General features: G+C 40.7%; 2 protein-coding genes across 4 annotated transcripts; both read right to left on the minus strand.

Moving 5' to 3' along the window:
- Positions 1 to 2,132: 2,132 nt before the first annotated feature.
- Positions 2,133 to 14,399, minus strand: rps6ka4 (ribosomal protein S6 kinase, polypeptide 4). Of its 2 annotated transcripts, XM_017412687.3 has the most exons (19): positions 14,015 to 14,399; positions 13,448 to 13,537; positions 11,939 to 12,010; positions 10,158 to 10,225; positions 9,797 to 9,947; positions 9,517 to 9,632; positions 8,626 to 8,733; positions 8,457 to 8,537; positions 7,054 to 7,157; positions 6,764 to 6,914; positions 6,525 to 6,686; positions 6,293 to 6,418; positions 5,562 to 5,695; positions 5,332 to 5,425; positions 4,449 to 4,619; positions 4,159 to 4,350; positions 3,911 to 4,070; positions 3,664 to 3,827; positions 2,133 to 3,571 (listed from the first exon to the last, which is right to left on the minus strand). In XM_017412687.3, exons 2-19 carry the CDS (start codon positions 13,533 to 13,535, stop codon positions 3,332 to 3,334), a joined length of 2,382 nt encoding a protein of 793 aa, XP_017268176.1. In that variant the 5' UTR covers positions 13,536 to 13,537; positions 14,015 to 14,399; the 3' UTR covers positions 2,133 to 3,331. The 2 variants fall into 2 exon arrangements, with proteins under 2 accessions (XP_017268176.1, XP_017268175.1); XM_017412686.3 differs by having other exon boundaries at positions 13,448 to 14,399.
- Positions 14,400 to 15,865: 1,466 nt separating this feature from the next.
- stip1 (stress-induced phosphoprotein 1) lies at positions 15,866 to 22,147 on the minus strand. Of its 2 annotated transcripts, none has more exons than XM_025005176.2 (14): positions 21,275 to 21,301; positions 20,126 to 20,335; positions 19,899 to 20,040; positions 19,629 to 19,770; positions 19,185 to 19,347; positions 18,972 to 19,098; positions 18,731 to 18,833; positions 18,197 to 18,317; positions 17,942 to 18,038; positions 17,731 to 17,855; positions 17,593 to 17,629; positions 17,389 to 17,492; positions 16,401 to 16,573; positions 15,866 to 16,301 (listed from the first exon to the last, which is right to left on the minus strand). In XM_025005176.2, exons 1-14 carry the CDS (start codon positions 21,284 to 21,286, stop codon positions 16,229 to 16,231), a joined length of 1,629 nt encoding a protein of 542 aa, XP_024860944.1. In that variant the 5' UTR covers positions 21,287 to 21,301; the 3' UTR covers positions 15,866 to 16,228. The 2 variants fall into 2 exon arrangements, with proteins under 2 accessions (XP_024860944.1, XP_017267961.1); XM_017412472.3 differs by lacking the exon at positions 21,275 to 21,301 and adding an exon at positions 22,025 to 22,147 and having other exon boundaries at positions 16,229 to 16,301.
- Between the last annotated feature and the right edge of the window lie 198 nt (positions 22,148 to 22,345).

The raw sequence follows: 22,345 nt of genomic DNA on the forward strand, positions 1-22,345 counted from the left end.
GGCTAATCCGAATGAGGCCAAGTCTGAAGTAGATTCCTGCCATTTTAACAGCACCAGTCTTCAAAATTACATTGTGGTTCATGCGAGTCCTGTTGTGGACCTTTTGCCCGCTGACAGTTTTGCATTGCAGCTATTCACATGGAGTTATGTAGTTACTTACAAAGACAAACTGCAGTGATGTCCAGAGCAGAATCAGACCTGATTTTAATGAAGTGGCCCCTGAGGGCCCAAAGATCACAGGCATCAGTACTGACTTTTAGCCTTTTGTCCTTTGAGCTCAGAGATTTCTCCAGATTTCTGAAATCTTGACGTTACTATGAACTGTAGATGATGGGAGATTTAAAGTCTTCCCACATTTCTGTTGAAGAACATTATTCTGAAACCATTCCACTATTTTTAGACCTTTTTTTTGTTTGTTTTAAACAGTCTGGTGAAATTCAGCCTCTCTAATATACCCAGTCCTCTTACTGCCCTGTTGCCAATTAACCTAATTAGTTGCAAAGCTGTTTCTTATTAAAACTATTTACTTTATTGGCCTTTGGTTGCCCCTGTCCAAACTGTTTTGACATGTGTTGCTGCTGTAACATTCAAAATGAACTTATTCCCCTCAAGATAGGTATAATTTATGAGTTTAAACATTTGATATGTTTACTGTGTTCCACTGTGAACAAAATACAGATTTATGGGGTTTGGTAGTAGCTGAGAGTCATTCATAACACATTCTCTGAGCGTTATCACATGGTCCCACAAAGTTGTGCATAACGTACAAGGTCATACCAAAATGACTAAAACTCTGTTCCTTCTCATTATAAAATTATCTCACTCCAAAGCTCTGTCATGAAAGGGAGTGGGCGACAAGAAATGCCTTAATTTTATCACCAGCATTTCTCTCTGTTTTAAGAATCTGGGGTGAAAAGTTGCAGCTTCCCAAGAGGGGAATCAGTACCAACTATCCATGTCTGAACTGAAGAGGAAATAAATTCATATCTGAGAATAAAACAGCTGGTGCTGTGCTGTGTGGCCGTGTTAGCTCTTAGGAGTGTTAAAGACTGGAGCAGGGGTGGGCAACCCTGGTCCTGGAAGACCACCATCCTGCATGTTTTACTTGTTTCTCTGCTCCAACACACCTGATTTGAATCAATGGGTGATTAACAGGCTTCTGCAGAACATGAAGAGGTGATTTAACCACTGAATCAGGTGTGTTGGAGCAGAGAAATAATAAAACATGCAGAATAGTGGCCCTCCGGGACCAGGGTTGCCTCCCCCTGCTCTGGAGGGTAATTCGTGTCAAAGTTTACATTTGCAAAGTAGTGCTGCTGTAGACAGAGCTGTAGAGAACTGTTTGAAAAGTAAGATGCTGCACCTCATCCTTGTATTCTGAGCAAACATCAAACTCCTTTATTAGTCCTAAAGAAAATATGCTGACCTGTGTAAGACAAAAGAAAAATCGTCTCATCTTGCTCAACCTTCTCAATGTTCTGACCAGTTAAATATCAGCTGAACACCTGAAAGACAAAACACTCAGCAATCTATTTAAAAGTAATCTTTATTTTTGCACCAACCAAAAAAAAAGAAGGGAAAAAAAAAACCAAAGAAAAGTAAAACTTGGTGCCAAAGATAAATTTCCATTTACGACATCAGTGACAGTGCATCTCAGTAACATGGGAAAAGAAAGAGAGAGAAAAAAATATCACCTAAAACAACAAAAGAACATTGAGAACAATAAAAGCAATTTTGAAGCAAAAAATTAAAAAAAAGATTCAGCTCAAACACAAACAACCAGTTACCTTTAAAAAGACACCAACGGGAAACCACGACAGAAAATAATACAGTAAACAGCAATAATGCTTCATCTGGTACAGGAACACCAGTACAACTCATCTCCAAGCATCACTCAACCTCACCCACACACACACAGGGCTGGAAAACAAAAAGAGCCTAGTCATGATAATCCCATAACCATGGAATTAAAATCAAAGTCATAATAAATATCCGCAAAAGCACTTTTAAAGCTGAAATGTGTTTAATTGATCAACTGACTGTGCAACATTAAAAAAGTTCAATAAAAACAGTACATTATTATACCATTTAAACAGCGTAAATCATAACATACTCTTATTTTTTTTTTCTTATTTTTTTGCTCAAAATCAGAAAGTGTATGTACATTACTTTCACAGGAGGGTCTCCCTTCAAGTCGTGATTAAGTGTCTCATTGTGTAAGATCGTTTGAATTTAAAAGCTTTACGACGTTTCTGAAGTCACCGCAGGAAAAAAAATAGACAAAAAGCCCACTGAGGTAAAAAAAACAAAAAAAAAACGAGCTGATCTCAGTTGTCGGGCAACAAAGGTTTACTGTATAAAATCAGGCGACACCTACGGGAGCCCCACATGGCACCATGAGAAAACTGGTTTTAAAATGTCAAAAGTAAATGAGTTTAATGTGCTCCAAAACTAACAAATCTTTAGGTTCCCATCTTTGTGCAAACACTTACTCTGCACTAGAGTGTTCTAGTGATCAATATTCTATCTGTCAGATACCAAAATATAGAGATTTTTCTTAAACGCATGCTAGAAATTTTCTATCCGGCACAACGATGAGTTATTTACAGCGAGTGTGTTTACGTTTCATGACTGTCTTTGTCTTTATGACTGTTTTTTTACACAAGCACTTGTGCTGAACACTTCAGCCACAGCTGCAGCTGTTTGAGCGCCACAAAGTGTTCAAATGGGATCCGGAGAGCTGGTAGTGTGCCGGAGGTGCAGCGCCTTTCCACCTTTAAACCTGCATCCAGAAAACCTCCAATCCAGCACTATTTATCCAACGCAATTTGATCATTTACCTTCCCTACTGGCAGCGCAAAGAGCTAAACTTGTCCTGAACTGAGTCCCAACATGATTCTCTCGTTTCTGGTATGGTTTAAAATGATTAAAACATTAAAATATGCACAAATCTGTGTACCTTCTCATTTATATGTTCACTGCTTCTGCAGCATTTATGGCTTCTGCTCACGAAAGGCTCCTGTTTCCCTTTCCCCTCCCCTAAATAACCAGGTGCTGTTTAGTAGCCACAGTGGTTTAAAACTAAATTGTGCTGAACAAATACTGATTAGGAATTAAAACCTTCTCATGGGCACGTCTTCTCCTTTCAAGCAAAATAGGTTTGGTTTTAGGAGAAACGGCAGAAAGAGTGAAGACTGTTAAACAAGAGGAAAATCAGTTTTGCTTTGAAAACTTTGGATTTACCTGCACCAGTGTTTTGTCAGTATTTTTTTTTTGACCACTGACCACTGGAGGACATTGGGTTGCCAGCATGAGAACATCCCACCTCATTTCAGCTTTGTTCATCGTGTCGTTTTAGCTTGCTCTGCTTCGGGGTCGTAAACTGCTTCCGCTGCTCTTTGGATGCCGTCGCAGAAGCCGAGGAGGAAGTGGAAGACGAGGAGGAGGAAGAGGATGAACTCCATCGGGTCTCCACGCCTGTGCTCGTCATCTTGAGCTTGCGTCGTTTTGCAAGCGGCGCGTTGTCGACGCTTTTCAGGAAAAAGCCCTCTCTCTTACCGCGGTTAAAAGCCTGATGTAAAAAAAAAAAAAAAACGGGTAACAGGAGAAATGCAGACATCTCTTCTAAGAGTTTTGAGAAATTAAACCGTACAAGGCTCCTACCTTGTATGTAGCATTAACATAGGTGCGGACTGTAGGCCCGCTGGACTCCAACACATCTGGAGTGCACAAAGGAGTGGTGGACATGGATGCCCCGCCTTGCAGCCAGCTGTTCTCCTTCAAATCTGCGAGCTTGAGACGACTCTCTGGATCTACAGTCAGCAGACCTTAAATCACACAGTGACACGTCAAAACAGGCTCGGACACACAAAAAGCAGAAAAACAAGCAAACAAACAAAACAAACTAAACCTTTCACAAGCTCTTTTGCATCCTCTGATACTCCCTTCCAGGCCTCCCCGTCCAACGAGAAGTCCCCCTCTTTTATCTTCTGCATGATGTCGGCAGCGTACGACGAGGTCACCCCGCGCTGCTCGCTCTGAAACGGCACCTGGCCTGACAGCATGGTGTACTGTTCCACACACACAGAGAGCCATCAGTACCACCGTTAACGCCGCAGAGATGTGACAGAAGCACCGCACGCACGCAGGTCGGATTACCAGGATGACCCCAAGACTCCAGAGGTCGCAGGACTTGTCGTATCCTGCGCTGTCGAACAGCTCCGGCGCGGCGTACTGCAGCGTGAAGCAGGGGGTCTGCAGGGGGGCGCTGCCTGCAGGGCACAGGCGGGCGAATCCAAAGTCTATCACTTTCAGCACGGAGTGTTCCCCCTCGTCTGTAAACAGCACGTTCTGGAAGGTAAACAAACACACCGTTCAGGACCACACCGTTTGACTGTGAGATTCAGGACGCTGTCAAACAGGAATCAAACCATAAAGTGACAGCGCACCTCGGGTTTAAGATCTCTGTGCACAACTCCAGCCTCGTGCATGTAGCTGACGGCCGAGACCAAGCTCTGGAGCAGCTGACTGGCCTCCGCCTCATCAAACAGTTTCTTCTTCTTTATCCTTTCCAGTAACTCCCCGCCTTGCAGAAGCTCCATCACTAGATATGTGTGATACTGAAAGAAAAGAGAGGCTTATTTCCAGCTCCTCACTTATTACATTTCACATTCTTAAAAGTGGAAACTGTTTATAAACTACTTAAGTATAGAAGACATATTTACGTTTTATTTTACACACGTTGGCATGATCAATGAGGTCCGAACGAAACGACTGGTACATGATTACAGCTGATTACACCTGATTACACCTGGGCTTTGTTTTGGTTTTATAACTTAACTTAACGGTGCATTAAGTGACAAACAGGTAACTAAAATCTCAGATTCTGGCCAGGAAAAAAGTTAACAATGCTTATAACAGGTTTCCCAGTCCATATAAAACATTAGGCAAAATGAATTAGTGAGTGTTTTTAGCTCGCTTCTATCTGAAGTTAGAAGATGAATACCTGCTGATAACTACTTGCAGCTGTTTGAAAACTAAATCAGTTTCGACTTTCCACTTTTGAGGTAGAGCAGATGATATAAAGCTGGAAAGAACTTAAAATAAAAAGGCTAAATCTGATTACTCCTAAACTACTTGTACTGTGTAAATATGAACGCCTCATTAAAAGCCTCAGCAGCCTCTGCTGTGAGAGATGCTTACTTTACTCCGACTTTTTAAAGATGTTAGTGACTTTAAACCTCCCAATACATGCTCCCTCAAGCACAAAGTAATATTCATGTGTCTATATCAATGTTATGTCAGTTCAGTTACAGATGTTGAAGCTTTTACCTGGTCGGCGTAGACCTCATACAGCTTCACGATGTTGGGGTGAGCTTCACATTGCCTCAAGGCAGCAATCTCCCTCTGAGTATTTGCCTCCATTCTAACAGAGGGGGGGGGGAAAATCAAACATCCAGTGTTAAAAAAGGCCTTTGTGTGATGTGATAACAGCGGCGTATCAGAAAGTCAATAAATAACGCAGCGCAAACATCACTGAGCTGCATCACGTCTCCACTCACCTGCGGCTGACGATTTTGACAGCATACTCGTGGCCGGTTTGTTTGTGTCTGCATTTCCTGCACACAGAGAAACTCCCCTCGCCAAGCGGCGGGCTCTGAAAATCCAGCTCGTAGTGCAGGAAAAACTGGGATTCCTGAACAAACAAGGAATGGAGAAATTTTACTGCTCAATATGACGTCCGGACGTGCAAAAAGGACACAAATATCAGATTATGATAAAACCTAAAATGCAGACATGCTAACTATGAGTGTGTATTTTAGTGTGGTACATAAATAATGAGAAGTTTGAATTTTAATGTCACAGAACCTATGACAAAAGGGATCATTTTGGTGCATCTACAGAGCAATTTTTTTTTTCAAACACTGTCATTTGTTGCCCAACAATAAAACTTTAAAACCACAATTGTACTGAAGCTATTAACTTTTGATCTGAAAACAAAAATGACCACATTTCTTGGTTTTGTGAGGCTACAGATTGTCGTCTTTTTTCTTTAAAAGGTGATTAATATATAAAATAAGACAAGTTGACCTAAAATGTTCTTTTCTAAACCAAAAGCTACAATGCAGAATAATCAGATCAGAATAAAGGGTCTATATGCTGATGCTCTTTTTTGTCCGTCTTTTAACAAACACTAAAGAAAAGTTGCTTTCCTCAAACAGAAAGCGACAATGACGAGTGCCTGTGCTCAAATGATTTCAAATATCGGCCTCATCTGAGCCCTCATCCGTACCTTTACCATCGCACTGTGCTGGACAGAAGCAGACGCTGGTCTGTTGGCTCCAATTTGAGACTCGACAAAGTCTCCCATGACAGCGTTCTTATTGAACAAGATGGAAGGAGCGATAAAGGAATAGCCCTGAAACATAGGAGCGAAGTGTTAGAGCAAATTCCCTTTAGATAGTCTGCTCTAAGTAATTGCGGGTACTTCATTTTTCAGGAAGTGGCGGGAGATAAGAACTGACCTGGAACAGGCGGTCTGTGCTCGGAGGCGTGCTCGCCGGGGAGTAGACGGGCTCCATTCCTGTGAATTCCTCAGAAAAGTTGCCCACGTCGAGCTCATTTTTCAGCTCCGGCTTAAAAGGACTCGCTACTTTCTTCTGTGCTAGGTCAGCCCAGTTCAGACCCTGCTCGCAACCAAAACCCAGTTACAGACAAATTGCAGAGAGATGTTTATGTGACAGATGGTTAAGATGTAAAGGACCTTAAAGAAAGGATGAGCTTTGATGTCCTCGGCGCCTCGTGGCCCAGAGCCCAGCCTCCTGTGAGGATCTTTCACCAATAATTTCTTCAGCAGGTCCTGGGCAACAGGTCCAATCATAGAGGGGAACGGTGGGTCGCAGCGTAGGATCCGCCTGAGAGGCAGAGGTGAGGAGATGTGAACGTGTTTCTGTTGGCCCCCGAAACAGAAACTTACAGTAACGTTTGATTTTACAACCTGTTCCACACGCTACAAAAAAAAAAAAAAACAGAAATGGAAAACGCAGCACTTACTTGGACACCTCACTCTGAGAGTTCCTTTCTCCCTCCAGGGTAAAAGGAGACGCTCCTGTTAGCAGCTCAAACATCAGGATCCCAAGGCTCCACCAATCTACGGACTGGAGCACAGCTGAAGTTAAAAAAGGAGCAACAGGACTGTGGCAGCTCAGGCTGCCAATGAAAACCTCAGGTGTCTGAGCAGCGAGTGGAAAAATAGCCTTCCACAATCTGAGAGGCTCCCGACAAACCTTGACAGATTCTGAAACTAAAGCATTAAATTACATTAAGTTCATCCATCCATCCATCCATCCATTCTCTTCCGTTTATCCGGGGTCGGGTCGCGGGGGTAGCAGCCTAAGCAGGGAGACCCAGACTTCCCTCTCCCCATTAAGTTAAGAAGTCACACATTAAGTTAGAATCTTAAACGGAAAGCTCGACTGCTTTTTCCCAAACTTATAACTCCATAAGATTAAAAGATTATTTGGGGTTTAATTCCTACTATAAAAAGGTGAGAGCAATAAAAAGTCCAGACTGGAACTGAACTTAAAGCTCTGCAAAGACTCAAGGAGGTCCAACATCTTTCACAAAGAAAACTGTGTCCTGAGAACATGCCCATGATATAAGGTATGCTAACATCATACAAGGCTTTTTAAAAGGAAATTCGCAGAAAAAAAAAAAAAAAAAAAAAAAGTTGTAATGAAATACCGTATTTTCCGGACTATAAGGCACACTTAAAAGCCTTCAATTTTCTCTAAAAACGTCAGAGCGCCTTATAGTCAGAAGCGCCTTATATATGTAAGACGTCATGATGTTTCAGTACGACTGGTAAACTACAAAGCTGCGCCGCTTGCAGCATTAAGGCTCAGTTATAGTCGCGCAGAGCTCTGCACACGGCCGAGCGCTGTAGGCATTTATACTTGACGCTTACGTCGGTGCAGTGTTCTCCGAAAAGACAGGGGGCTGTTTTTGTTTTGCTTAATGCACCTTATAATCTGGTGCGCTTTATATATGACAAAAGTTTGAAAATGGACCATTCATTGACAATGCGTCTTATAATCCAGGGCGCCCTATGGTGCGGAAAATACGGTAGTTTAAAATAAAGGTTATTGTAATATTTGACACTATAAAAATGTCTGCATGTCCCTTTCAGACCTGAAGTAATGTGTACAAAGTATTTTACACAATAATAGGAAAAATCCTTCTTTTTTTACTGACATTGACAAATATTACAGCATCATTCTTTCCATTTGAAATCTATAGTTTTAGAAAAGTCTGAGAAATAAGGTTTTTAATGGAAAGATTATCTGAAAGACGTCTCAGTTGTGTGCATTTATCTTACATTTCTGTGTTGAATCGACATACGTGGCGTCACAGACTTTGCATTCGACACCTGAGCATCGAATCCCTGCAGACTTTACCTTCCCATGTCCAGCCTTCCCTCTGATGATCTCAGGAGCCATGTATTCGATGGTGCCGCAGAAAGAGTAGGTCCTTCCCTTCTGTAACGAGGCAAAGCAACAGAGTTCGCACGTCATTATGGCACACGCGCGCTTACGGGACATCAGCACCGGTCGCTGCTTTACGTACGTCTTCCTCCAGAAACTCTTTGCTGAGCCCAAAATCCGTCAAGACCACGTGGCCCTCGCTGTCTAACAGGATGTTTTCCAGTTTGATGTCTCGGTACACAACCCCAAGCTGCACAAAACAGCGAAACATGACCACACGTTTATGTTAAGGGCAGTCATTTCAGAACATGAAGAAAAAAGAAAGCACCAAAAACATTTTAAGGGCGATTATAGGGAACAGCTTCATTGATGCCTGTAGACAGATAGGTTGGTTTTGTTCTATTTTCTTTACAGAATTATAAATGAAACTAGAATGTTGCAAAGAAGGCATTACAGTTTTTAACACGTTTGACGAGCTTACATAAAAAGTTATTTTATTACAAGTTGCATAAATCTGCTATCTAATGACCAACTATCTGAATGACAGTAATAACTTTGGAGATGGATAATAATTGAAAACAACTTGAAAAGTGCTCTCTCAACACGAACACTCAACCTATCCTTCCTCTCTACAGTGGTTTGAGCTCGTGAGAGATAAAAAAACAGAATTGAAGAGCAACGCTGCTTTTCTGAGGTTTGAGTAACATTTCCAACTACGATCGTTGTGTAACATTATTAGGTAACCACTTCCTGGTGTTTTTTAACACAAAAAAGCACAAGAGGGAACTTCCTGCCTAAAAACAAAAGATGTTGTATTAAAGATAAACATATGAACAGAAAGTCTTACTGGAAGAGGTTTAGATTAAATCAGCGATGATGAAATCATCACTGCTGAACAAAATCTGATAGAGGTGAAGAAAAAGAAAGTGGATAAAACTAAAATAATCTCAAGTGAAGATTAAAGATGTTCAACCTGTTGGGGTTGAAAATGTGATAAAAGAGAGTGTTAAAGCTGTACGAGAGAGAGACTCACCTTGTGGAGGTGCTCCAGAGCAAGAATGATCTCCCCGATGTAAATCCGCACCGCCTCCTCGGAGAAGTGATCCCGCTGGTACAAATGAGTAAACATCTCCCCGCCACTCACATAGTCTGCGCTCACACACATGGGGCAGACACAGAGGGCGCTTGAAACGACATGTAGCGAAAGTAACGCGAAGCACGACGCGCCAACAAAAAGACAAAACGGTGCAAATACAGAAACGTAAAACGGGACATGTATTCAGCGTTCCAGGACAGACGGCGTCGGGACTCACCCAGGATGAGATGCAGCTTGCTCTGAGTTTGGAAGGCGTAGTGAAGCGTGACCAGGAAGGGAGACTGGCGAATGTGCTCCAACACCTGCCTCTCGGTGCGAGTGTGTTCTGTCGTCTTTGCCTTCTGAACGATGGCTGCCTTCTTCAATACCTGTGGAGTTCATAAAAACGTAGGCCTCAGCACGTCGTCCTCCAAACAGATACATTTAAAGACTACACACGTAGACTTTTTCATTCATTCAACGTTCAGCTCGGTCGAGCCTTCCTTTGTATAAAGAGAGGCATTACAAAAGGTGTGCTGAATGAAAGAAAAGGCAAATTATTTATAGCTTGTGATCACGTGAAGTGAATTATGTGTTACCTTCATGGCATAGAGCTGTCCCGCATCATGGCCGCTGTTCTTCCTGACCAAAAACACTTTTCCATAAGCTAGGCAAAAACAGACATATTTGACAGATTTATTCAAACTGCAGTACCTGGGGAACGTTAAATAATCTGCTCCTTCATAGTGCTTTGTAACCACAGTAAGGTTTTAAAAAGCACTTCAGAACGTGACTCAAATTCACCTCCACAGATTTACACTGCTGCCATCATGACTCCGCCATCAGTATCTGAATGACTTTTACTTCAAAGTAAGAAAAGGCTTTAAGAAAAGACTGAATCACCAAATCTACAATTAGTTCATAACCTATCTGAGCCAGTTACACCTGAATCACATTATTCGTGCCACTTCAAAACATGAGAAAAACGTCCTCCTCTGGAGCTAAATACATGTGAATCCTTCTTTTTCACTGCAGTAAACAAAGTACTGTTTCTATTTACAAATCAACCAACTGTTGATGAGACCGACAACTGCAAAATGTACAACTGGAAAAAGAAATTTTATATTTAACCCTCTCAAGGCAGGCGTTGCAACAACATATCTGATTTTTCCTGTTACTAAAACCTAATTTGAGCCTGAGAGGGTTAACATGTCTTTCAAGTTTCTCTTTAGATTTGTTTCAAGTGCCCTCTTCTTCTAATCTAAGGTTGTGAATAAAACCCACATTTAAATAAAACAAAAAACTGCTCCTTAAAAGATTTTAGACAAATACAACCTCAGAACAACACATATTAGACCATCCTATTATTTTAAAACAGAGCAAAAATGCATAGACAGTGTCTAAGAAATACAGGAATTGCGTCCTTGCTGCTACCATGAAAATTGATAGGTGTTTTTCCGAGGTTACTTCAGTTCATCGAGGACTGAAGGAAGAAGCTGGTTCACGTACGGCTCAGTCATTAAAGTCCCCCCCACAGCATTTCAATCAGGTCTAGACCTGGACTTTGACTGGACCGTTGCAACACCTTGATGCTTTTCCTTCTTCGTCAGACTGTTGGAGATTTGCTGATGCGTTCGGGATCGTTGTCCTGTCGCACGGCCCGATTTGAACCGAGCTTCAGGTGTCGGGACAGATGGCCTTTGACTCAAGAATACTTTGGTATACAGAGGAGCTCATAGGTGACTCAGTGCCTGTAAGGTGCCCAAATCATCAGCCCACAACCAATGTGGTTAACAGTTGGTATGAGATGTCTGTGCAGATATAATAGGCTTGGTCTCACCAAATGAGGCACTTCACATTATGGCCATATATTACCACTGTTGTCTCATTTGCCCAAAGAACATTTTTCTACACAAACAGGATTCTTGCTGCCTCTCTTCCAAACAAGCCACACAAGTATTTTTCTTAATGTGCCAAACTTTAATGTTTAAAAGGCTTAGAGAGTCTGAAATCAAGCTCATGCATCTTCTTTTTTGTAATTTTTTAAAGCACTATGCACTCTGTTAAACAGCTCAAACGTATTATTTTATAGAAGTGCTAACAAATACTGATGATTAGTTAAGTGATGCATTTAAATAGCAGGACTTGGCTGATCCCAGCCCTCTTAATTCCTTTAATAAAAAGCTCCAATAACTTTGGTTTAGTTTCTGTGAAGTAAATGAAACTGTGTTTAAGGTCTGATATTGTTGTTCTTTAGAGGTTCTTTCTACTTAATTATAGGACGTGGATTATTTTTGGTTTACTATGCCCTGATAAATAAAAGCTCTCAGCTGAAAGAAAAAGTACTTTCTTTTTTACACGACTTTAAGCAGATGCTTACCTCCGGTGCCCAAAACCTTGAGCAGCTCAAAGTTCTCCATGCCAACCTTTTCGGTGTGACCTGTGAGGTTAGCTAGTTGAAGAGAAAATAGACAAATCAGGATTCTTTAAGTACACGAGATGACAAAAAAAGCAAATACAAACATTTTTCAATCACTTCTGAAAATTTATGACATATTAGGGCTGCGTCTATAATTAAATATGGAACGTTAATAAACTACTTCAGCGAACCTGTCCACATGAAATCATGTCAGCAGAAGCGAGACACGGCTTCATTCAGGACTTTGCAGGTCTACGAGCAGAAGAAGTTGTGCCTTCTTAAAAATAAAACCAGTTTTAGGTAAAGTTTTGCCAGAACACGACTGTAGTCTCAGTCGAAGCCTGTTAACTCTACGTTCAAGCAGCTAAAACGCTATTCAGTAAAAATAAAAACAATCTTTGTCATCAAAACATCAGAGACAGACCGCAGCCTCCTGATCATCATCATCATCATCATCATCCGTTGGGCACAGTTACATTACAGGAGCTTTATGTTATATTTAACATAATAAGTAAGTGATATAGTGAGGATTTTAGGCTCATATGTGAAACACTTATTTTACTAAAGCTTCTGTCGTCTCATGTGAAACACACGTGAGGAGCTTTATTTTTTTATGAATTACTATTAGGTCAATTTTAAGCATTTTTACTAAATCGTGAAATATTCTGTTGAAGTAGCATCATTTTTTTCCAGCATTTTTGTTCAAATTTGTCAATATTCATGAAATTTCAATGTGTTTCCCCATTTAGGTTTTGAATTTTTATCAATCTCCTTAATAATAATCCACATTTGTGGTAAAAAAAAAAAACACGGTTTCATCAAAAAATATGGAAAAATAATGGGGGGGAAACGAAATTTGGAAAACAATAGTGCACTGTGCTGTTGATTTTACTTTTTTTTGCTTATTATTTTGTTCAAGCATGTTTCCAAACACACAGAGTAATCATGTTTAATATTCTTGATTACAACATCAATTTCATTAATCGAGATCATGACTTTTTCTCCATAATCGAGCAGACCTACAGTAAGTACTAAACTTATAAATAAAGCAGTAAAAGGAGGTTCAGTAATAATTATATTCAGTGACTGCTATAAATAGAAGATAAAAGGGAATGATATTGTTCATTACTTTATGCTGAGAGCAGCAAGGAGCTGATGTTTTCACATCTGCTTTGAGGGACTTATTATGAAATTTACATAATTTGCCATCTAACGTTGTTAAAATATACAGTAAGTTACAAACAAAAAACAGCAAACGTGTGTATTTTTTTACTCTCAGTGTGGATTAGACCTACATTCATTCAGTGACCTAAACTAATTGAAAATAGTTATCAGTTTATAACTGTTTTGTTAATGTAAAAAAAAGTGCAGAATAGACCTCTTTCACAAAAATTCACCAATCTGTTGTTTTAAAGGCTTAACTGGAGGGCAAGATGTTAGTGTTACACTGAGGCAAAAAGTGTGACTTACCATTGGTGATTTCATGTTTGACAGTGCAGGCCTTCTCGTTAGTTTTCCCATCAGAGTCATCACTGCTGTCAGATGTGTCTCCAGACATAACTTCAGCAAAACAAAGCAAGACTTTCTACAAACCGAATATAATGGACGTGGACGCCAATTGTCTTATCAGTTACAATATATTACACTGCAGGCTGAATAATGATAATAAAAAAAAAATCTATTGTTGATTCATTGCGAAGAACAGGGATTATGGGATTGACAGGACAGCTGTGTTTTCGAGACAATGTTGTTGCGTTAATCCCCACGCGTTTGACATTTTTCACATCATTGCTGTTCCTGTGATGATTGGCCAACATCTATCATTATTTGTGATGTTTTTTATAAGCTGCTGCCTTTTCTTATAAAAGAAAAAAAATCTAGTAAAATAAATAAAGCTGCTTTCGGTGTCTCTCGCTTGTCGGCGTTAGTTGCACCTTAACAAGCAGTTTAAAACGCTATTGTTAGCATTAGCCGCTCCACAGCACTCATTATTCATAGAGGTAGCTAATAGTTACTTGGTAGAAACGTAATTCTTACTTTGAACTGAAACAGCCAAGCCTAAAGCGCGACGGTGGGTGGGGTGTTAACACCTACGGCGTTTCCTAATGATCATATTAGCTCCAAGAAGAAGAAATGTGTCTGTTGCGAGTCGCTGCAGCTGTCCGTCAAAGTTTGAACCATTAGCTAAAACGCTAACGGGTAGCTAGCCATTTTAACTGGCCTCTTCAGGCACGAGCAGCCAGGCAGCGCTGGAGGAAGGCAGATACAGCAGCTCCTCGTCTTCTTTCTGTCCGCTACAGTAACACGGACGCTTCATTCATCTTGGGAAGGTTTACGTCTCACTTTACTTATGTTTGTTTTTTATAGCCCTGAACGGCTAACACCAGGATGCTTTTCGAGACAACCTGGGCGACGGCCAGTCACGTGACCAATATTTGTGGGCGGAGCGATCTTACTAGGGACCAGTCAACTCGTAAGGCGGAAGTGCTCGCGGAGCGGAGGCGCCACATTAACTGAGCTTCACCTCTGAGGTCGTAGTTTAATACTCGTAGAACTAAAATTTAATTATATTAATATTTCTTTTCCATGTAACTATAAGCAGCACGGACCGGAAATTAGTAAATGGGCCAGCAGGGCGTATCAACACTTCTGACAGCTTCCACTCCTTTTAAACATACCTGCACTACTAATATCTCACATCTTGTATTTTTGATATTTTTTTATGCTTACATAAGCTTATGCACACTGACTGGCCAAATCTAAAACGGATATACTGTCTTGTTTGCATAATGTGTACATAAGGGTTAACTGGATTCAAATGTAGGCCAAAAAAACACCTGTACTGAACTCTCCCTTAAAATGAAAGGAACAAAAATAACAACACTACCCTTTGATATACAGATAATCTATATTTCAGAGTACAACTGTTTTGCATGAATACATGACACCTTCTGGGACAGCTTCCTTTACATTTTGTTTAATGTCGTCTGGAAACGGAACAATCGTGGAAATAAAATAAAATGCCCACACCCCCAAGTTTTTGCTGTGCATCAGTGTCGAAAACTGCAGTCAAACAGTCCTACCGTCTGTGGAAACAAACAAAAAGACAACAGGACTTTGAAACCTTGGCGCGAACACTAACAAAAGCAGGGTTTGAGGTATCCCGAGCCACGTGTGGCAGACAGATCATCATTTATACCTTTTCTCTCCGGAGACCAAAGCTAAGGCAGCTGCCCAGGGGGTGGACGCTTATAGCAACAATTCAAACTGGAAAAAGGTTTGCATAAATCAACCTAGAGAAGAGTTTTACTGGCTGTAAAACACTTTGTAACAGCAGGTAGTGCCCATACTCTACAAGTAAAACAACCAAGAGGCAATATGAGAAAACAGTCTACCAGTAGACGGTGGTTCAGGCGAGTAAATCCACCCTTCAAATGTCACGTTAGTCTCATCTCGCTGAAGAGTTCGGTCTGCACAGCGGTCTTAGAATTCAGGTGAGGGAAAAGGCTAAAACATCCAAGCATGTCAGATTACGTTTACCGATACGAAAACACCTTGCCCTGTAGTCACACTGTGCTAGGATCAAATACTCGAAAACAAAAGAAATCTACTCTGAAGAAACGGCCAGAATTGTCTGAACAATCAGAATAATTTGTTTTCTAAAGGGACAGCGTTCAACGTCAACCAAAGAAGAAAATGCAAAAGAAAATAAAAATGAATCGTCTTTAAAGCACCCCGTTTGTGACAAAAATTACATACACAGATTAAATTTGTCATCAATCCAACTCGTTTTGGGCACCAATTAATCTAGTTGAGATTTATTTCAAGCACGAACCATATGGATACAGTATAAGATCAGCCTTAGGGTGCGTTCTCCCCTTCAGAAACTGAGCGCAGAGGTGTACTCCATTGTGAGGTTTATTTTTTAAGATGTTATAACAGCATCTGTACAAGTGAACTCAGTTTTTTTTTTTTTGTTCAAGTTGCCTGGAGTGCTGAAGGTTTCCAGAGGGCAAAAAAGATGCTTTTTTTTTTCCTTTTCTTCCAACACAATGTCAAAGTTGTGAACAATATTTAAAAAAAGAAAAGAAAAGAAAAACAACAAAAAACAAATACAAAGTCCCAGTTAGATTAAGGACAATAGAATTCTGAATTTAAAGGCAAGAAAAGAGACGTGTTATTTTAGAGCGATCGGTGTGTGATTCCGCTCTTTTCTTGGAGATTCCTCACAGATTTAAATCTGGTCTCGTATCAGCGGATGGCTATCAGTCCAACATCGATGAGCTTCTGTATCTTCTGAGCAATAACCGGATTCTTAAGGTGACTGCGAATCAAACGGGAAACATTTGAAATCAGAATCCACTTCATATCTGAACCACACAAGGAGAAACGCGTTTGTTGCCTTAAAAGTCTGGGAACTTACTCGCTAAGCGCCTGAGGGTCCTTCTGCATTTGCTCGAGGATCATGCGCATGGCGGGGTCGGACATGATCTGCTGCACCTCGGGATCAGCCATGGCTCGCTTCTTCACCTCCTCGGGGCTGTCGTTCCTCATGGCTTGGCTGACCATGCAGCGCTGCATGCCTTCTGATGCTTCCTGCAGGTGGAGAGAGGGGCAGGTGGCGATCAGAACTAACTAACTAACTCTCTAATCAATCACACAGACGGGTAAATGGTTATTTAAAAGGTAATCACTGCAAACTAAAATAAAACCTAAAACGGGTCATCTACATCAAACGGTGCAGTTTGAAAGTTTACTCCAGTAGTTTTCCCAGATATGTTGATATGCAATTCTGAAATGCAGGTTTGCGTTCAACGTAAACAAAGTACTTTGCTGAATCCACTAAAAAAAAAAAAATAAAAATAAAAAAAAACACATGATTGACCCACATCAGGCTTGACATGGTGTGTGCAGTTAAACCAATATGGCTGGATCAGACAAGAGTAAAGTCTTGAAGATGACATTTAGGTGAAAATAAAAGACTATGTTTGCTGCTGAACAACTTAAGAATAAAAAAAACAAGCAAAACTGAGCTCAAGCAGGGCGGTGGAGCGCCATAAAGATAGAACTCTGCATCCAAACACAAACGACTTGGCCAAAACGAAAAAAAATAAATATTAAAGTGCACACACTTAGCTGTGTCGGGCTGCTACTTCACTTTTTAAACCCTGTTTAAACAGTAATAGTGAACTTGGCTATTCTAACAGCATTTTTTTGCTTTTTGTTAAATAAATAATGTAATACCATGTGGTTTTCCATTTGAGGCTAAATGTACCTTATTTTTCAGCCTTAAAAAGACCAGACTGTCCTAGTATGTAACCATAACCAAAACTGTAAAAAAAAAAAGCGTACTTTTTGACATGAGTGTTTCTGTATAACTATACAGTTCCCTCACATATACTTGGACAGACCTTTGAGGACGAATCCAGCTCGAGGGCCTTCTGGTAGGCATCCATAGCTTTGGAATAATCTTTCATGGCCTCCAGTGCAGCTCCTTTACGCGTATAGCCTTTAACTGTAAACAGATGCGTTTTATTAGTTGCAAAATTTGAAAGGATTCGCAACACATGTCAAGTTCTGTTTGTTTGTTTTCAGCTTTTCCATAATATACTTACTGAACGAGGGCTCAAGATTGATGCAGGCTTCACAATCCTGACAGAAAAAAAAGGGTTATCATATAAAAAATAAACTATATTCAAATGCAAGTATAAACTGGACTGTTTTAGGTGCCTTTAGTGAGGTGTGTGTCGTACCTTCAGGGCAAGCTGAAACTCCAGCAGCTTTGTGTAGCAGGCAGCTCTGTTACTGTAGAGTTTGGCATCATTAGGGTTTCTCTTAATGGCCTCAGTGTAATGTTTCATGGCTAAGGGGTAGTCCCCTGGGAGATGGAAGGGCGAGAAAGTCATCTTTATGCAAGTTCTTTAAATAATAATCAATAAAAAGGCAACAAACTGTTTCACTAACCTTTCTGGAAGGCATCGTTGCCTTTGTTCTTTTCATCAAGTGCCAGATCAGGGTTGATGTAGGCTAGTTTTTCTTGCTCCTTCAGTATCTTCTCTGCCTGCAGAAACAAAGATGGCATCAAGGTGTAAGTAGTTCTGAGGCAGCTTTTTCAAAGTTCTTCTATTAACGAACTAATCCTGCTGCTAACATTACATTTGAGAAATGGCTTTTGAATTGTAAAACGAGTAGATCCATAAAAATAAAAAAAAAACGCACCTGTTGACATTTCTTCAAGACATCGGGAGTCCGGTGTTCTGTCAAACTCTTGTTAAAGTACTGAATTGCTTCTTTGTATTTTTCCTGCTTGAAGTACGAGTTACCAATTCGAGCCAGGGCCCTGCAAACAATGAGAGGAGGAAAGGAGATACAGTAATTAAGAAGTTACTTTACAGAGCAGAATTTAGAGACTGCTGCTGCCACTTACAGCCCAAATCAGGGATCCACACAAAACTATGAAACAAAAGTATTACTTTCTTACTTTTACATTCTGTTTACCATGTTCCATTATTTGCAAAATTTAAAATATTAGGACCTTTAAAATAACCCTTTTCAATAAATAAATGTCATTTTCCCCCACATGACATTACATAGATTCACATCCATAAATAAATAAATGAAATAAAATACTGATTCATGTTTTTGTCTGATAGATGTCCCACTTATCTATAATCTATTGTACAAACATGATATTTATGGCTTTAAACAGATCAAAATGCGTTTTATCTGTCAGAAACAGCTGAAGGAACTCACTTTGCTATTTGTCTGTAATCTTCCCGGTTTTCTCGGCCAACATCGATGGCCTTCTCACACAGCTCCCTGCACTTCTCATAGTCTCCCTTCTCAAAATGGACAGCTGAAACAGAACACGTTTATTTTCATTTAAAAAATATTACCATTTCAGTGGGAAACTACTTTTTTCCAAAATTGTGATCATTGTTAAATCTGACAGTTAAGTCAAATGTGTGAGTTTTAGTTCTAAAAAGATGCAAACCTGCTTGGTTAGATAAATACGTCATGTTGGTGGGGTCATGCTTAATCGCTTCTTCGTAATGTTTCAGAGCCATTTCGAAGTCCTTATTCTTGTACGCAGCATTCCCCAATTCTTTTTCCTTCAAAGCCTGTAAGAGAAAGGGAAATCCGCTCAGAACGAGACTCGTCAGAAGGTAGAGGGAATGTTTTAGATTTATTTTTAAAACTAGTTTACCATTCTCTTGTTTTCAGGGAGGTCTTCCTCTTTGGGAGGAGGTGGTGGGGTTTCTTTAGGTTTGGGAGGAGGAGGAGTGGGCTCTTCTTCCTCCTCCATTTCAGAGAGGTTCAGTCCCAGCAGCACAGAGAGCGTCGTCATCACTCTTGGATCCTGCAGCTTCCTACAAGACAAATGACAGGTGTACTTTTTAATTATCACAGCCTTTTTGGGAATTAAAACTTCTTAAACCCAAACTTTAATTTTCAATTCTGATTGGCTGCTTTTTAAAACAGAGTGGATAGCTTATCACCCCCCAAAAAAGGAAATCTTGAAACATTAAACATTTATCTTTCAAAACAAAACAAAAAAAACTATTCTACTTTTAACATCATTTATGTTTCAGGATTTCAGTTTTATATTAGCAGCAGGTTGAAATTAAAAGAAAAAGAGGACTGCACATACGCCCCAAGCTCTGATGGCTTGTTCCGGAGCTGCTCCAGCAGCTCTTTGTAGCTCGGATCTGACAGGAGCTCCCGAGTCCGAGGGTCATTCTCCAGCTTCTGATACAAGTTGGGCATGGCGAAGGGGTTCATCATTGATTTCTCTGGTGAAGGATGAGTTATTCTACATTAGCGATCCCCGAGAACGCACACCCACCCTCAAAGTTTTCCCCACATCGGAGGAGCAAAAAATTAACCCTTTACAAAAGCATCTAAACATTTGTGTTTGTACCTGCAAGCCTGGCCTCGATGTTCTGCAAACCCTCCTTCAGCTGCTGATTGCTCGGCTCTTGACGGAGCCCCTCCTGGTACGTTGATTTAGCATCCTCCAACCGGCCTAGAAACTCCAACGCTGCAGCTTTGCGAGAGTAACCCTGGGTGAACAGAGTTTTAGATTTTGCTCTCAGTTTTCATTTCGATTGATCTGACAGAATGATATCAGCACAAATGATGTCCGACCTTGCCCCAGTCAGGCTTGATCTTGATGGTCTGACAGGCGTCCTGGAGGGCATTCTCATAGTTGCCCTTTTTGGCGTAGGCAGCTGAGCGGTTACTGAACAGCACATGGTTTGATGGATCAATAGTCAAGGCTTCAGTGTAGCAACGTACAGCTTCGTCGATATTTCCTGCACTCAGAGCCTTGTTGCCCTGGTCTTTCAATGCTGAAACCTACAAAACACAAGGCATTAACAACGCTACAGCTCTAAATTCACATGTATAGAAAGCCTAACATAAATCCAACTTCGACAGCTGTTTCAGGCAGAAGTGAGAGGAGGAAAGAGCTGCTCAGCTGTTTGTGTCACACAGGTGCAAAAGTACCGCAGACAAAGTATTGGATGACTTTGTTCCTTGGTTTTAGCAATATTATTCATGTGCAGTCTTTAATCGGTCTGAAACCAACAATGTCAGCCCTATTTCTAAATGTACTTTTATTTATAAAATTGTAAACAGTTGCAGTTTGAAGTTTAAAGAAATAGTAAGACGTAATATGCATGTTGGTGATCATGAACGGCTGCAAAGAGCTTAAGGGAATGTAAAAGAAAAAAAAAACTTCTACATTAAGCACACTTTTGTAATTGGCTTGCTTACTGTGTTTCATATGTGGAAAAAAACTGATAAATTACTGACCATAAAAAACTGTCAGTTTTTAAAAGCGCAGCTGAGTTGAGCTTGTCGTCTTACTTTGACAACCATATTGTAACACAGAAGGTGATGAACAAGTACTGATTGGCAAAATTTCCCCTCAGTTACCAACATGCAAACCACAAGAAAAAATATAACAAGTTAGATCAGCATCTATGTACATATAAAAACACATTTTTAACTTGGCATGTAATCTGGCTTGTTTTTGTCATAATAGAACTGATGTGATCAGACCCTGAACAAAATCTGAAAACAACTCCTTAAAGCATCCCACAACAATATATTTAAACTGTGAACAACCATTACAGCCTGTATGCTTTGTTGTACATGTCAGTAAACACATAAGTTCGGTACTATAATAAGTTTGTTTATGCTTTGACATTTAAACTAACCTTAAAGAAAAAAAAACACCTAAAACCTCAAACTGGAAACTTCGAGATGTCGCGACAGTTCCAGGCGACTTACGGCAGGAGCCATGACGGCGGTGCGTCTAGAAAGATCCTCCGGTCTGAACGATAAAGAGGTGCCCAAAATCCTCCCGCAGCTCGTTTTAAATCACAATAATCAATCTGTCAGGCAGGCCACCTTAATATTACACAAAATAACGTGAGATTAACTTTAAAGCCCACGTCCCTTAATGATTTACAGCGGCCGTGAAGTGAGCTGGATTGTTGCACAGAGATTTGTCAAGTCGAGCTACTTCTTCACCGATGACCTGCAGCGTGTTGGAGCCCTGCTTTGCCAATAGCACGTTATTAGAAACAATACATGCTCTGGTTATCGCAGCAATAGCAGCCAAACTTTACTCCAATCACCTAAAACCAGTCGTGAATCCGGACGTTAGCTAAACAGCTGGTTAAATTACTGTCGCTAGTTAGCTGCAACTAACCCGTCAACCTGAAACCTACAGTCTAGAGTCTAATTCATTTTAAACAGAAGCTTACAAGGATTTTAAGAGGGTTTCCGAGGTTGGTCGCGTCGTATCGTAAAGCACGCTCGGCTAAATCAATGGCTCCAGTCAGTGAATGACGCTAAGCTAACAAGCTAACAGTGAAGTCTCTAAGGGTAAAAAGCAGCTCGATGACGCCAACCCGGACACTTCTGTTAGTGAGTACTCGAATTTGATGCTCGCGGAGATACAACCTGCATTTCCAACGTGAGCTAAAATAAACAAATAACGAACAAGAAACAGAGCAGAACTTGCAGGGTACTTACTTTATCCATGTTGCACGCATGCGGTTCCTTCCAGAAACTACTGCGGACTAACAAGCTCCGCCCCCTGACGGACGCGTGCGGGTTGCCAGGTTGGGATGTGCGAAATCAGCGATCACCTCCAGACGGGTTTATAAAGGGAACTCCACCCACTGAAACTTCCAGAAAAGGAGGAAAACTCTAGTCCAGGGCTCTGCAACTCCTGGCTCTGGGGCCACTTTTGGCTCTTTAGTCCCCCCTCAGCGGCTCTTTGACCAAAACTAACGGGGAAATGAATTGAATTAAATTCGTATCTACAATACAAAAAGGCAGATTTCAGCCCAT

The sequence above is a fragment of the Kryptolebias marmoratus genome, linkage group LG13 (genome assembly GCF_001649575.2).
Source record: "Kryptolebias marmoratus isolate JLee-2015 linkage group LG13, ASM164957v2, whole genome shotgun sequence".
NCBI lineage: Eukaryota > Metazoa > Chordata > Actinopteri > Cyprinodontiformes > Rivulidae > Kryptolebias > Kryptolebias marmoratus.

Coding starts and splice junctions, on each gene's coding strand:
- stip1 (XM_025005176.2), bottom strand. Junction 20,041..20,125: donor TCAAGCCTGACTGGGGCAAG/GTCGGACATCAT, acceptor CTGTTCACCCAG/GGTTACTCTCGCAAAGCTGC. Junction 19,099..19,184: donor TCCCTGAAAACAAGAGAATG/GTAAACTAGTTT, acceptor TTTCTCTTACAG/GCTTTGAAGGAAAAAGAATT.
- rps6ka4 (XM_017412687.3), bottom strand. CDS start 13,535: ATGTCTGGAGACACATCTGACAGCAGTGATGACTCTGATGGGAAAACT. Junction 12,011..13,447: donor CAAACATGAAATCACCAATG/GTAAGTCACACT, acceptor CTCTTCAACTAG/CTAACCTCACAGGTCACACC. Junction 10,226..11,938: donor CAAGGTTTTGGGCACCGGAG/GTAAGCATCTGC, acceptor GTTTTTGCCTAG/CTTATGGAAAAGTGTTTTTG.